We start from the raw sequence: 14111 nt of genomic DNA, 5'->3' as shown, positions 1-14111 counted from the left end.
TATATATGTATATATATATATATATATATATCAATCAGTTTTCTTAGTTAGTTTTAAATTAATTCAAATAATTAAAAGTATTTAATTTTTTGTAAATATGTTAGGTTTACTGATAATATTTGGTGCCTAGAGCACTAATGTTTAGATAAAAGTTATTATATTTGCCGCTAACATGACTAAATACGCATGCGGCCCTTCATTACTATACGTGGTGTGTAAGTGGACCTTCACTCAAAAAAGTTGTGCACCCCTAGTATAGACACAAATTTAATTAGAAAGAACAAGATTTCTCTATTTAATTCTAGACATAAAATTTTCCACATTTCCAGGTGTTTCAAGAAAATTTCATTCTTACAAAACTATAAATCTATATAAAAAAAAAATTTTTTTATAAGAATATTAAAATTTTTTTATTTGATATGTTAAATACTAAATTTTGAGAGAAACAAAAATATCACTAAATGAAGAAATTGAGAAAAATTCCATTGAAAAGTGGAATATTTACAAGGAATGTTAACCTACTTATTATAACGTCAAACCTATTTAACTTTAGTTTGTGACTGGTGTTACCTACAACTTTAAAAATTCACTTTTTTTTCGGGAGGGGGGGGGGCTAAGTAAGTTGAGGGAATTTTCCAGATTTTAACAAAACAATATTATAAAATTTTCCTTCATCTTTAGAACTAAAATAAAAATGTTACCGTTTCCACTATCCTTTCAGACCTGTGGAAACCCTGCAAGACAATGCAGGTCCTGTTTCTTTGAACATGAGGTAAAATTTTTGTTCTCTTATTTTATATAGAACAGGACAAAATATAATTGAAAAACTAACACCCACATATTTATTTTATTTTATACACAGCTCAATAGAACACCAATTCCTATTGTTAATTTAAAAAAAATAAATAAAATATTTCAATACAATATTCAATACCAAAAAACCGGAATGAAATTCGATACATTTTCCGCCATTTTTGAAAAAAAAAAGTTTTTTTTTCCTTATAAGATTTTAGGATTTTTCTTTCTTTTTGTAAAGATGTTTACCTTACTATCATTTTGGAAATAATCATTAGTGTATTACTTCGTTTTTTCTTCTTTTTAAGATTATTTCCAAATATTATTTTTTTTAGTTGGGTTTAAGAATTAAAAAAAAACGGCTTTTTGTAGTGATTCAGAAAACCGGAAAAATCAGTTATCCGGAATAGCGATGGTCCCGATCGTTCCGGATAATTGGTTCCCTACTCCTACTGTACTATTTTTTAAAGAACTTATTTGGTATAAAGTATTATCTACATAAAAATATAATAATTATCTATATAAAATTATTCTAACTATTAAAGGAGGGATGTGACAAATAGTTATTTGGCAGAGTAGCCGAAAATTCAGGGGCTAGATCACGATTTTTTTTATCTATTTTTTTAAATATAAAAATGAGTTTAGTCATTATTGAACTGTACAAGAAAAAGGTGGCAATAAAAGAACAAAGTTTATTAGCAACGTACTGTTACCATGCTTCACTTTACTTAAAACAGAAAAAGAAGCAAAAATGAAATAAAAAAGTTCGTAATTTTTAAAATATAAAATGCTGAAAAAAAAAACGATGAAATTGTCTTGCCTGAATATAATTAAAAAAAGAAAAAATCAGCATTACAAAAACTCATGGCTCTGTACAAAGTAATCTAGTTTCAATTCTACAAATTTTGCTTTTCAGAACTTAAATTTATAAGTTTCAGAACCTAACGAATATGAGTAAAAATTTCTAATAGTGTATTACAAAAAATATGATTTTAGGTTATTCTTTATTAAAATCTATTAAAATCCCCCCGTCCCCAAAAAAAACATATAAAATTTTTTTTATAATGTATACTTTTCCGAACATTTGGCTTAAAATTTAGCCAACCGAATTTTCTTCAAAAGGGTTGTAATAGGCCAAATACCGAATATTCGTGACATCCTTACTAATTATGCAGAGTAAAATAAATATAAAAAAACTATTCGCACAATAATTATTTCTGAAAATATTTATTCCTACAAGTGTGGTTTTCTTTCTTGTAAAGACGTAAATATTGTATTAAAAATAGATATTAAAAAAAATATATATATAGCAAAATTTAAGTCTTTGTGATGCATTAGCACACAGCATTGTCTAAATAACCTGGAACAGCATATCATCTATCAAAGGTCCTTTTTGGAAGTATTTAAGTCTGTTGACTGACCCTTCACAAAACTTTTTATTGTGAAAAGAACCCTTCATGACGAAGTTAATCTTTAAAATGGACTGTTTCCAAAATTTTATTGTTCATAACAGCTTTTTCAAAAAATTCAACTAATAGTAGCTTTAATTCATAATTTTAAAACAAAATATCCTTAAAAGAAATGTTCTTTTGCATTTCTTTACCGAAAAAAAAAGACATTTTCATTCATTTAAAAAATTATTAATAAATTTTCACATATATGGATCATTCACAAAATGTTCTAACCAACCAATGGTTTAAGTAATTAATTAGAAAAAATTAGGTTTGTATATCAAAAATTCAAAAAAAAAAAAAAAAGGAAAAAAAAAGAGTATTTTTCAAGACTTAGTGAAAATGAACCTTTCACGAAAAGTCTGGTTTAACCCATAACCCTAACTATATTACAACATTGCAATTACCAAGATCTTATTACAGCACACGAATATGATTATTTTTGCACACTTATCTAATGTCTACATAACATCTACTTTTGACCAGAATACATAGATTATTAAACTAAGAGTTAATGTACTAGCAGACATTATATGCAAAATTTTACTATCATTTTGATCTGATTTTTACCATAATATTTTGAAAAGAAATTTATGGTTCAGCATCATTATTAAAAGGTTAATTTTCCTCATTACTAAAATTAGGATTTGAAGAGAACATTAAAATAAACAATTATTTTTCAAAATAAACACAGAGCATTTTTTACATCTAAAAATAATTCATCACTTGTTTTTTCTTTTAAAGATAAATAAAAATCTCAAGAAGTACATTTACTCAAAGTTTTATAGTAAATTACAAACCTAGCTGCCAAGAAAAGGAGGCAAAAAAAATTTGTTGATTTTACGCAATATGTATTTTAGATAAGATATTGCATAGTATTTGAAATGTTCTAGATACAGGAAATTTCATGCATTTTGATTATTAATAAAATATAAAAAGTACATCACATTAATAATTATAAATTTCATTTGACTGCAATATCTTTTTTTAATGATTAACATTATAAAGACTCAAACATAAAATGTTTATTATACTTTTCAACTCTTAATTTTAAAATCTTTATTTCAGATGTTCATTTATTTGAAACAGTTATAACACATTATTTGACTATTAATTTGAAATTAAGAGTTCTGAATCCTATTTTTCTTTTTAAAAAATGAAAATCCTAAAGGATTTAAAAAGGAGAAACTTTACTTATTAAAAATCAGGCTTACTTTATTCAGGGAATATTAATTCAAGTACAAATTACAGGATAACCATTGAGTTGAAAATAGATAAATAAATAAAATCCAGAAAATATATATTTATAAAATCCAGAAATCAAGTGAAAAATCCAGTTCAGTAGGCTGTGACGTTACAATGAATTAGAAAGGCGGATGCAAAACTTTGCAACAGAAATTGATGTAATTTTAATTATTATTAACAAATGAAACAAATGCATTTACTAAGAGTGCACGAAATTAAGAATTTGGCANCAAAAAAAAAAAAAAAATCTTAAACATTTGAAATGCTTTAAAAAAAAAAAATTTTTTTTTTTCAGTATGCTATACCTATTTAATACAAATTTATTTTTATAAAAATCACCAAGGTTGAGTTCGACAATAAGTAGGCATTTAATTATAAATAAAAACAAATTCTACAAAATATTAGGAATTTGATCCAGACCTTCAGACACGACCTTATTTTTTTCCGGCGCCGTTAAGTCCAAGCTATTCTTGAGACATTACGTAATCGAATTAATTAACCTGTGAAGGAAGAGAAGATAAAAATTGGGAACAATTGGATACAGAATGCGACTCAACTGTCAAATATGAAATACGATTTACACAAAAAAATTCTAAAAAAAGTAAACACACATGGACTATAACCGATAAAATTGACTAAAAATAGAATGGTGAGAAAATGAAACAAAAAAAATTCGCAGACTTGAAAGCTCATTGAAAAGAAAAGTCGCAGAAAACATAAACAATAATCGAATGCTCGAAATCTGATAACTATTAATACTCAATCATCAAAGAGATAATTTAAGAAATATTTTTACCTCCTTCTCTCTGGTAAGCTGATAAAATGAACACCAGCAAGCAGTAGAGGAGAAAAGCAGAAGACAAAATTTCAATGGCTGATGCCAGCTTCAATGAATAAATTAATAAAAGCTTCTTAAGACCTATTTTTGCTAAAGCTCTGATTGTTTCAGAAAAGAAACGCAGAAGTGATACTGCACTATTCGCGATCACAACTCTCGAATGCGTTATCTTGGGAGAAGACCAGCTGTTCTATATGATTTTCAAATCAAAAAGTTTTAAATCTTTTTAGAAAATCAAGACAGAAACTACAAACCACACACGTTAATGATGAAAACATGCGAAGTGTTGCCATAGGTAAGGAGTTTTGCCCTACGCGACCTATAGCTTATTTCAATCGCCAATTCGATTCATCCATATGAAAATTCATATATATGCTGGAATAGATACACCTTGGTTGGATTGTCGGCGGATATTTGTTGGATGATCAATATCTTTTACTATTAAGTTAAAATCACATAATTTACACTTTTGGGAGCAAATTCTTCCTTAAATTAGAGAGAGGAGTATGTGAAGCACCTGCACCACATCCTAATGCTGCTTCCTAAAACTGTTTGAGCTCTAAATTCAAATGCTCAAACGAAGAATTTAAAACAAACAATTTTAAAATCTTCAAAATAATTATATAGCTTCGTTCAATCAACACTCATTGGTGATATTTTAAAGTATAAAGGGTTTCAATGTGTGTGTGTTCTTCCTTAATCACTGCCCTTTCAGTATTCGAATACAGTAATTTTCGGTAGATGCGCCGCATAACCAATTAGAATTGGGTCCAAATAATATAAGCCTGAATCAAACTACCATAATATAGTTTTCTATGGGAAAAAATTAATCATATACAATTATAAAAAATTGTTAAGATTTACATTTGACTAGGACTTTTGATATTAGGCCAATATTTTGAAATTTTTAGCGCTGGCTTTGATTGAGCATACAATTTCTGGAAAATCCATAAATAGTTATTTATCCAGTGTTTATAATTCAATTTAGATGGTATGAATTTTGAAAGAATATTTACTTAGGCTCTTCACGCCATTTGGCGCATAAGGAAGACAGCCTACTTTTCCATGCTTTAATCCTTTAAATTTTTCTCATTTGTCTCTGCCAACTCGTTTTTGATCTTCCCCATTTTCTTTAACATATCAGGGGCCCTAAATAGAGAAACAAGCACCAATTTTTCTCTTGTTGTTCTCAATACGTGTCTTGTCTATTTCCACCTTCTCTTATTGGTTTCATTTTGTTGATAGGTTTGCTTTTTCTAATTTTAACAGGCCAAACAATTTTTAAAACTTTTCTGAGACAGTTATTTTGAAAAATCTCAACTTTTTGGGTGTTTGATTTTCCAAGGTACCATGTTTCAGAGTCATATAATAAAATTTCTTGGACTAATGTTTTATAGATATTTATTTTGATTTTGTATTGAATGCTCGTTGACTTCTAGAACTCTTCGAGGCTTCTAAAAGAGCTCTGGTAGGGTAATTCACCAAATAAAAATGAGAAACTAAAATTTTTTACAGTAAAAATAATTTATTTTACAATAGACAGAATTTTTATTTTTTTGTAAAGCTACTATAAATACAAGTAATTAAATTTACAGTTGATAAATGAAAATATTTTATGATCTTACCTAATGAGAATATTATGAGATTACTCAAAAATAAATTTACAAGGCTGAATAGTTACAATATTTAAATTTGATACTAGTGCTTATCGATTTATAATTCTCCACTGTATAAATTTTGACAGACTACTTCATAAAATAAAAATAGACAAAATAATTTTTTTAAATAGTGAACTCTAAATACAAGTATCTTATATAGATTTTAGTGAAAAAATGCAAGAATCTTATGATAATACTATATAATTTAATGAAAATAAAATAATGTAAATTGAGATAAAGAGATTGATATTGCACTCTATAGTAGACTTTGAAACTTATTTTCAAATAAAATGTTAGTAGAACAGACATGCAACCCAATCAGAACGAAAAATACCGAATCGGGAAAGAACGTCTATTTGTCGGCATATTTTGAGATATGAATGCACAATTACACAAAAATAAACTGAAAGGAAGGCTAAAAAAATACTGAATTCAGTAAAAATACTATAAAATCACACGTCTGGTAGAAAAAAACCTATATTACACTTGAAATTAAAAATTAGCAATTTTTTTCAGATAAAATCTTAGAGAATTGATTAAGTAATAATAATAAAAAAAAGATCATTTAATAATGAATTTCAAGAGTAAGTATAAAATAGCATGTTACTTTTTTCAGAAAAAATATATTTTATTACTTAATAACATTAAGTTAGCAAAATTAAGTAAATTTAAAAAAAAAAAAAATTATTAGTTTATACCTAATTGAAAAATTAAATATAACTTTCTATAACTAAATTAATTTTTTTAAATGTAAACAAATTAAATTAGTTATACAGAGTCTTCTTCAAGAGTAAATTTTATAATTTATTTTCATTAGTTTTTTTAATAACAAAAGGACAAAATTAAACAGAGAAAGATTTGATATTAACAATTTTAATGCAGCTAATAATTATCACAGACAGATATTCTGACGATACATAACTCTTTTTAAAAAGCAATTATAAGTACACTTTTAGTTTGATGGGTAACAATAAATAAATATAAATAACGCATGTAAAATCTTTGGTTACATTATGAAAAATTACAGCATCAGTCCTTTCTCACAAAGATAACAGAAAGAAGGGATTTACAATAGTTTTATACATACTTGGAAATACAGGTTCAGAATCAGAGCTATTAAATTTTTTTTTAATCATTTAAGGAGATAACTATAATTAATTGACCGAGAGCTACGCTGATTGACTGACTTGATTTTAAAGCTCATTAATATTTCCAGCATTCATACAATGAATAGGCAACTTGTTAAAGTTCGTAACTTTGAGACCTACATTGGCAAAGCTTTCTGGTAGCACAGTTGGTTAAGGCATCCCTCAGATTGCTGGGGATTGCAAGTTCGATTCCGGCAGTCATGTAAACAACCGGAGAGTATATGCAAGTATACTCCAAGCCTGTCTATTTTCTAGAATCCAGGTAATCACATAAGGGATAGATCCCCCAAGACTTTCCAGTGAGTGCCATTCTAGATTTTAGAATGAAAGAAGGTAGAGAGATATTTGTAATTATCTTAAGAATACATGAAACATGCCACTTTGATCTCAAAACTACAATTTGGAACAGGTGCCTGTTTACAGCTTTAGTACACTATGAATATAAATTTCATACACAGGGCCCGTGCTAAGGATTTCAAATTATTAGCCAAATATCAGAAGTATTCACTAATTTTTGAAAGTCTTCACCAAATGCAAATCTTAGCAATTTATTATTATTATTATTATATTATTCAGACCCAATTCTAATTGGTTATGTAGTGCATCTACTGAAAATTACTGTAATCTAATAAAAAATACTGATTTGTTTAGAAAAATCAATTTGACGTAATTTTGAGGATCGAGTTAAATATATATTTTTCTAGCTGGTGGAAAAAATTATTCACCAAAACACAATTTTATTTGCCAAATTTACTATTTTATCACATTTGGCAAGGTGGCGAATGCTTAGCACAGGTCCTGCATAAACTTTACTTTGATTGAAGTAAATGGGGAACATCTGAATTTTTAATGTGCATTATTTTCACGGAAAATGTGGATATTAAATCTGTTTAGCAATAAAAGTACAAAAATATTTAATTACAAGCATCCTATACCTCAGTTTGAAAAAAAATAGGAGACAATTTTCTTAACTTTAATATGAATTTTTAGAAAATTTTTACATCATTATATCTCAGGCAGTTTTAATCCATAAAAATATGCGACTCAAACACAGTTTTTCACTCAATTTTTTGATACTGCTTTAAAGCACAGTTAAAACACCATTAAAGTTTTTCTATTTTTAATGATTATCTTGAAACTCCTTATCATTGATTGAGACTAGATTTGATGTTTAACATCACAGCAAAACATTATTATAATAAAACAATAAGCCTTAACTGACACTATAGCCAATATAATTTGGTAAAAATGAAATGAATTGTAATTGAACTTCAAAGAAAAAATTAATGAAAAAGTGTCTAAATCTAATATAAACAATTAACTCGGGAGTAAATATTTTATTTCAACACATGAGCTATTTCATAAAAAAGGTCTTAAGTAGGACTGGGCGATATTAGAAATTATATATCGTGATATATCGTCAGTTTTGCATCGCGATATAGCGATGTATCGCGATATAGTATTTTTGAATTTCATTTACTTTAAGGCACAGAAAGTCAGATTTCTATCAAGACTTCATACGCATATTGATTTAAATCAATTTATAAATTTGAAAATATATATGTTTTGCTAAAGAAAGATATTAAATAAATTGACTAAGATGTACAAATCTTACTTAAAATATTTATTGAAAAAATGTGTGTAGATACAGAATGAAATATTTGCACTTCTTTATCGTTTATAAGGTATAAGCAGTCTTAATTTAAGTTAACCCCTAAAACACCCTTAATGAAAAAAAATATTGTTATTAAACAAAAGCTGATTTTAAAATTTCAAAATATATTTTAATTAAAATAAAAGTTAGATTGACTAAAAGCCGAAGTTTAAAATTAAAAATGTTCGAATTTTAAACTAAAAAGTAAACATAAGATTTGTAATAATTTCTTAAAATTTTCGTTCTCTGAAAGATTTCTCAGTTTAAAAATAAAAAGGGAATTTTATAAAGATATCTAGCTGAAATTATTGAAAGAAAATTTAAAAAATTAAAAAAAAAGTTTGTTAAGAAATTCATTATACACTTAAAACAAAGTGTTTAAAAAATTTTTTTTTTTTTTAAAAAAAGAAACTTTTTTTAACAAATCAATATTTGCTTGTACTATTATGCGTAAATAATTACAGAATTATTAAGTTCGATCGTAATGTTCAAATTCTTAATGAAGAAGTAAACACAAGTTTTGTTATATTTTCTAAAAATGATCACGCAAATAACAAAAGATTTCTTAGTTTAAAAATAAAAAAATAAATAAAAGTGAAATTTATCAATATATTTACCTAACAGCATAGGAACAAAATTTAAAAAATAAGTTCGTTAAAAAATTATTTGTATGCTTAAAACAAAGAGCTAAATAAATTTTAAAAAAAAAATGCTTCTTAAACACTATTTTTATTATTATTTCATATAAATAATTAAATTAAATTAAATAATGACCGAATTATGAACGAAAAACAAAGTAAGGCAAAGTTTCTTAATTAAATTCTTAAAAATAAAAACAAAAGAATTGTGATATTCGGTAATATATTTAGCTAATTAACTAATAATATAAAACGAAAATTAAAAAAAAATAATGATTTTACTCTCTAATAAAACGAAGTAGTAATTAAAAAAAAAAAAAAAAGAAATGAATAAAATTCGCAAACTTTTCAAATTCTTTTGAACAAATAAAGTTTATTGACTTATGTCCAAAAAATAAGTTTTGTTTTAACTTTATTTCTAAAAATAAAAACAACTCAAGATTTATAAATTTAAAATCAGTAATAGAAGCCCATTAAATTATTAGAAGTTTTATCCGAAAGGTTTTTAATAAATTAAAAGAAAGTAAAAAAATAACCTAACAAATTTATTTACTTTGTAATTTAATTCCTTATGGGTGCCTTAAATTAGATTTCCGATAATTTTCACATTTAAAAATATAAAAAAAGTTTTGTCAGAAAATAAATAAAAAACTTACCTAATTAATGAAGAAACTTTTCTTTATAAATTCTTTTCAATAATAGATTGCGTTCAGAACAAGGTTACGACGGCGATCACGAAGTTAATCCCATTGAAAATAATCTACAAGAAACGATTTCAAATCGCGAAGGTGCGAAAACGAACATGTGATATAACGATATAAGGTCTCAAAAGTGATTCTGATTCTACCGCTCATCAGTCAAGGCCGTCTCAACATAACGAAACAATATCGTCTTCCACAGCGCGAGTTGGCATCGGAACGTAAGAGAAAGTCCTTGCGTGTATCGCTATATCGTCTTCTTCACTCGACGGCTTAAATCAGATTTCTGATGCATCGCTTGGAATGAAAGTCGCTGTATCGGTTTGCCGATATAGGCGTTAAATCGATATGTCGCGATATATCGATTTATAGCCCAGTCCTAGTCTTAAGCGAGGAAAATATTATTATTTTATGATTTTAACGCTGTTCAAAGCGTAAATATTCTTTCTCAATATATATTTTATAATTATGTTTAAAATTTTTTTGTTTTACTAAAGATACACTGGTCTTGCCAGTGTAGAAAAAGAAAGTTATTGGTCACGGCCATAAATATTTTAAATACCTGACAAGCTCCAGTTTTAAAATATATTTTATAAAAAAAAAAATAATTAAAAAAAACCTGGGACACCTATCTATCTTTACATACACATCAAATTTTGAAATACATTTTATAAGTAGAGGAGTCATAAGGGTAGGAAAAAGAGAGGCATATGCCCAGGGCTTCACATTCCTAGAACTCTAGAGCTGGTAATACTCGAAAATTCCCATTAATTATTACAAAAATTAAACTTTTTTTTTAAAAAACAAACAAACTTATATTTAGTATCAAATAAAATGATTTCTACTTGCTTACAATGTTCATGAAAGTTTTGACGCAATAAATACAAGAATTGCTTTGCTATCAAACAAAAATCCACTAACTTGTGCATAAAAACAGACAAGGTTACCTAATTGTATATAAAAGCGAAGATCTTTTTCACTTATTAGTGATCAACACCAGCAAATCAGTGGTTAATCCAAGTTTAAATCGTGAAATACGATTTTAAATATTAAACACCTGCTGTCACCAAAACAGAAATTAAAAAAACTTCTTTGAAAGGAAGTTCTGCTCAAGAAATCGAGAACTACAGGAACTAGCGATTACTGCACAATTTTTTCTTCGCAAGGAACATATAATAAAATTCCATAAAACAAAATATGAATAAAAATTATTGTATGCATTTATATTTTCAATAAAACATCATATTGAGTATAATATAAAAATTTATATACCAATTATCAGAGCAGTAAATATTATGCTTCATTCAATTTTATCACAAAAAATGGTAAAAAGCTTCAAATAGTTAAGAAATAAATATTCATTGTCTAAGACTTAATAGTGTAATATTTCCAATAAAAACAATAAAGTTTTTTAACAGCGTATGAATGAATTAAATTTGGGGCCATTCCATGATCCCTGGACGTATTAATGTTCGTTCAGTAGTCGTCCTCCCAGGTTAAATTTAGTCATAAATAAGTCAAAGGAAATATAAACAATTAAATATGATAACGTAATTTGAAAGTATAATATTGACAATGGGCTTCTTATTGATAGTAAATAAGAACTGACTAGAGTTGCAGCTCCACACAACTAAATAGGAAACACAATAGACAAAATGTGAAACTTTTATATGTTATTCCATTATTAACGAGTATAGAATATTGACTAGATATGTAACAGATACAGAATAAATAATTTATACAACAAAATAAACAAGTGGACGGTTCTATAGTAAATATGGGTGTCAGTATAATAGATAATATAGGTTTGCCAACCACCAGAGATTTTTTTTAGGTATATACAGTCAGTCAAATTCATTTTTAAGTTTCACAAACTATAATAAATATATTTTATAAACATATAATTTTGTTTTGATAGTATAGATTTCTATATAATTATATAGTTTGTCAAAGGAAGTACAACTGTATATCCACATTTTCCTCCCCCCCCCCCAAAAAAAATAACGTAACTGAATAATGAAATGTTAACTAAATTTGCTTTAAAAATCACAGTTGCCAAACTATAATAATAAAAGAAAAAGTTTGTTTGGGTGTATCTCTTTAGGAAACAGGTATCTTTAGTCCTTCATCATAAATATTGCTCGACAATTTCTATCTAGTCTATTGTGCTGTTCGAGAAGGGTGTATGAATCATCCAATAAAATACAATTATCAATAACAGAAATTTCTTTTTAATAAAAAAAAGAAATTTGAATTATTTTGGATTGCATTATGCAGGCAGTGAGTTTTACACATACTCGCACAGTGTTGATAAATATCAATCTATTATCTTTTTTTTTAGGCATTCAGATAGACAGAAACAAAGAATATGGCTTTCATTTCACCTCTCATCTTCAAACGGTAAAAATATACAATAGTTTGAACTGTTAGCGTCACTCATTTTTAGCATTAGAAGACAAAATTAGACTGTTGTTAAAGGCACTTGAACCTTCTTCCAATAAAAAACACAATAAGGGTGTCACTTAGTACCCTAATTTACAGAAATTCGCATAATTAATATATTTTTGGCTTTTTTATAAAATTAAAAGCTTAACCATAAAAGAATACTACTTGTTACATAGTAAAACATTTCAGTTAAAATAATTTTTTAAAAAATATAATTGATAAACACTCAATCGCAATAAAAATGTGAACTTAAAGCTTACAATCAAAGCATTTCTTTATATTTTAAAAATATTAGTTGCTAGTAAGCTGTAAAAAGTAAAAATAAATTGGAATTTTTTCTTTATATTATAAAAAGCAAAATTAAATTATAACAATGTTTTTGTTTGTTAATTTTCTTTGGATTCGCTTAAATGTCAAATACTATACTTATTATGGTTAGAGCACAGAAATTTTCCCCCCAAAAATAATACTTAATAATTCAAAAGTATCTAATTAGGATGGCTTAAAAACTGCTCGCTGCTCCCCCCAAACAGTTGTGCTCCTTGACACAGGATAACAGTAATATTGCTAAATTACCATGGTTTAAATCTTCAGTGGCTGGCATCCCTTAGCTAATATATACACAGACCAATACCAACAATTGTGCAATGAAACAATGTAAAGCAAATGTGATGCTACTATAAACATATGTGATTTTCACAATTTTTATACATAGATAATACAACAATGTTAAGTTTAGCTTGAAATTATTGCTTAATACATTGCATATTTGAATGTTCAACTTATTTTACAAGTGACATTCTTAGTTTTTAAGTACACATAAATAGACCAGCCAAAGGGTATGTATGTATAGATTATATAAGTAGATATTTTTTCTCATCACTTCCTGCACTATCAAGACTTGTGATTGACAGAGGACAGCATCCGATTTATCCTCTCATCGTTGCGAGCTATAGACGCTTTCAGGGCACTGTTAGCATCGAGTTGATTTTGAACAACCTGATCCAGATCATCTAACTGGGCACGCAATGGCTCTAATAAAGTTTCTGTAGCACTAGAAAAAAATATATGTTAAGTAATATTTTTTTTTTAAAAAATGGAAAATTGCCCAAAATATAATTTTTGAATTTATGCACAAATAAGACAACAATATTATGTATAGCTCGTTCACCAGGAGTTGGCACTTGGCTCTGTCTGCATCACATGCAGACCTGCCAACCTTAGAAAATAAAAAAGCAGGAGATTCTTTCTGTATCACGACATAGCGCAATATTGAAAATTAAACCTGATTCACATTTCTTACAAGAAGTTTATTTCAAAATATATTATTTACATTACATAAAATAGATCACAATAAGATTCTGACACTGACTAATAAAGATATGTGTTCTTACTATAAAATATAAGGTTCTATAGAATTATATTAAAACACATCTTGATTTTTTAAAATTTAGGAAGAGGTTCAAAATTAGCAAAATATGTCAATAATGAATACAATACTTTATAAATGTATTTCTTCTTATTTTTTTTAAACTGCTACT

General features: G+C 26.7%; 2 protein-coding genes across 5 annotated transcripts in view; both read right to left on the bottom strand.

Moving 5' to 3' along the window:
* LOC107448168 (uncharacterized) overlaps positions 1-4443 on the bottom strand; it is a 10338-nt gene extending 5895 nt beyond the window's left edge. The window contains exon 1 of one of the 3 annotated variants that reach the window (XM_016063283.3): positions 4288-4443. The gene's annotated coding sequence lies outside the window, so the exon portion shown is untranslated. Of the gene's footprint in view, positions 1-3460; positions 3713-3911; positions 3987-4287 lie in introns of those variants that run through there. The other 2 variants (XM_016063284.3, XM_043044109.2) reach the window with 2 other exon arrangements.
* A 7338-nt stretch (positions 4444-11781) lies between these two features.
* Positions 11782-14111, bottom strand: part of LOC107448165 (TRAF3-interacting protein 1) — a 30057-nt gene continuing 27727 nt past the window's right edge. For both annotated transcript variants that reach the window (XM_043044107.2, XM_043044106.2), the window contains one exon: positions 11782-13624. In XM_043044107.2, the coding sequence (XP_042900041.1) occupies positions 13465-13624 (160 nt within the window). In that variant the 3' untranslated portion in view covers positions 11782-13464. The remainder of the gene's footprint in view (positions 13625-14111) is intronic.

The sequence above is a fragment of the Parasteatoda tepidariorum genome, chromosome 9 (assembly GCF_043381705.1).
Source record: "Parasteatoda tepidariorum isolate YZ-2023 chromosome 9, CAS_Ptep_4.0, whole genome shotgun sequence".
Taxonomy (NCBI): Eukaryota; Metazoa; Arthropoda; class Arachnida; order Araneae; family Theridiidae; genus Parasteatoda; species Parasteatoda tepidariorum.
The sequence above is the reverse complement of the archived record's forward strand: the minus strand, read 5'-3'. Positions and strand labels throughout refer to the sequence as shown.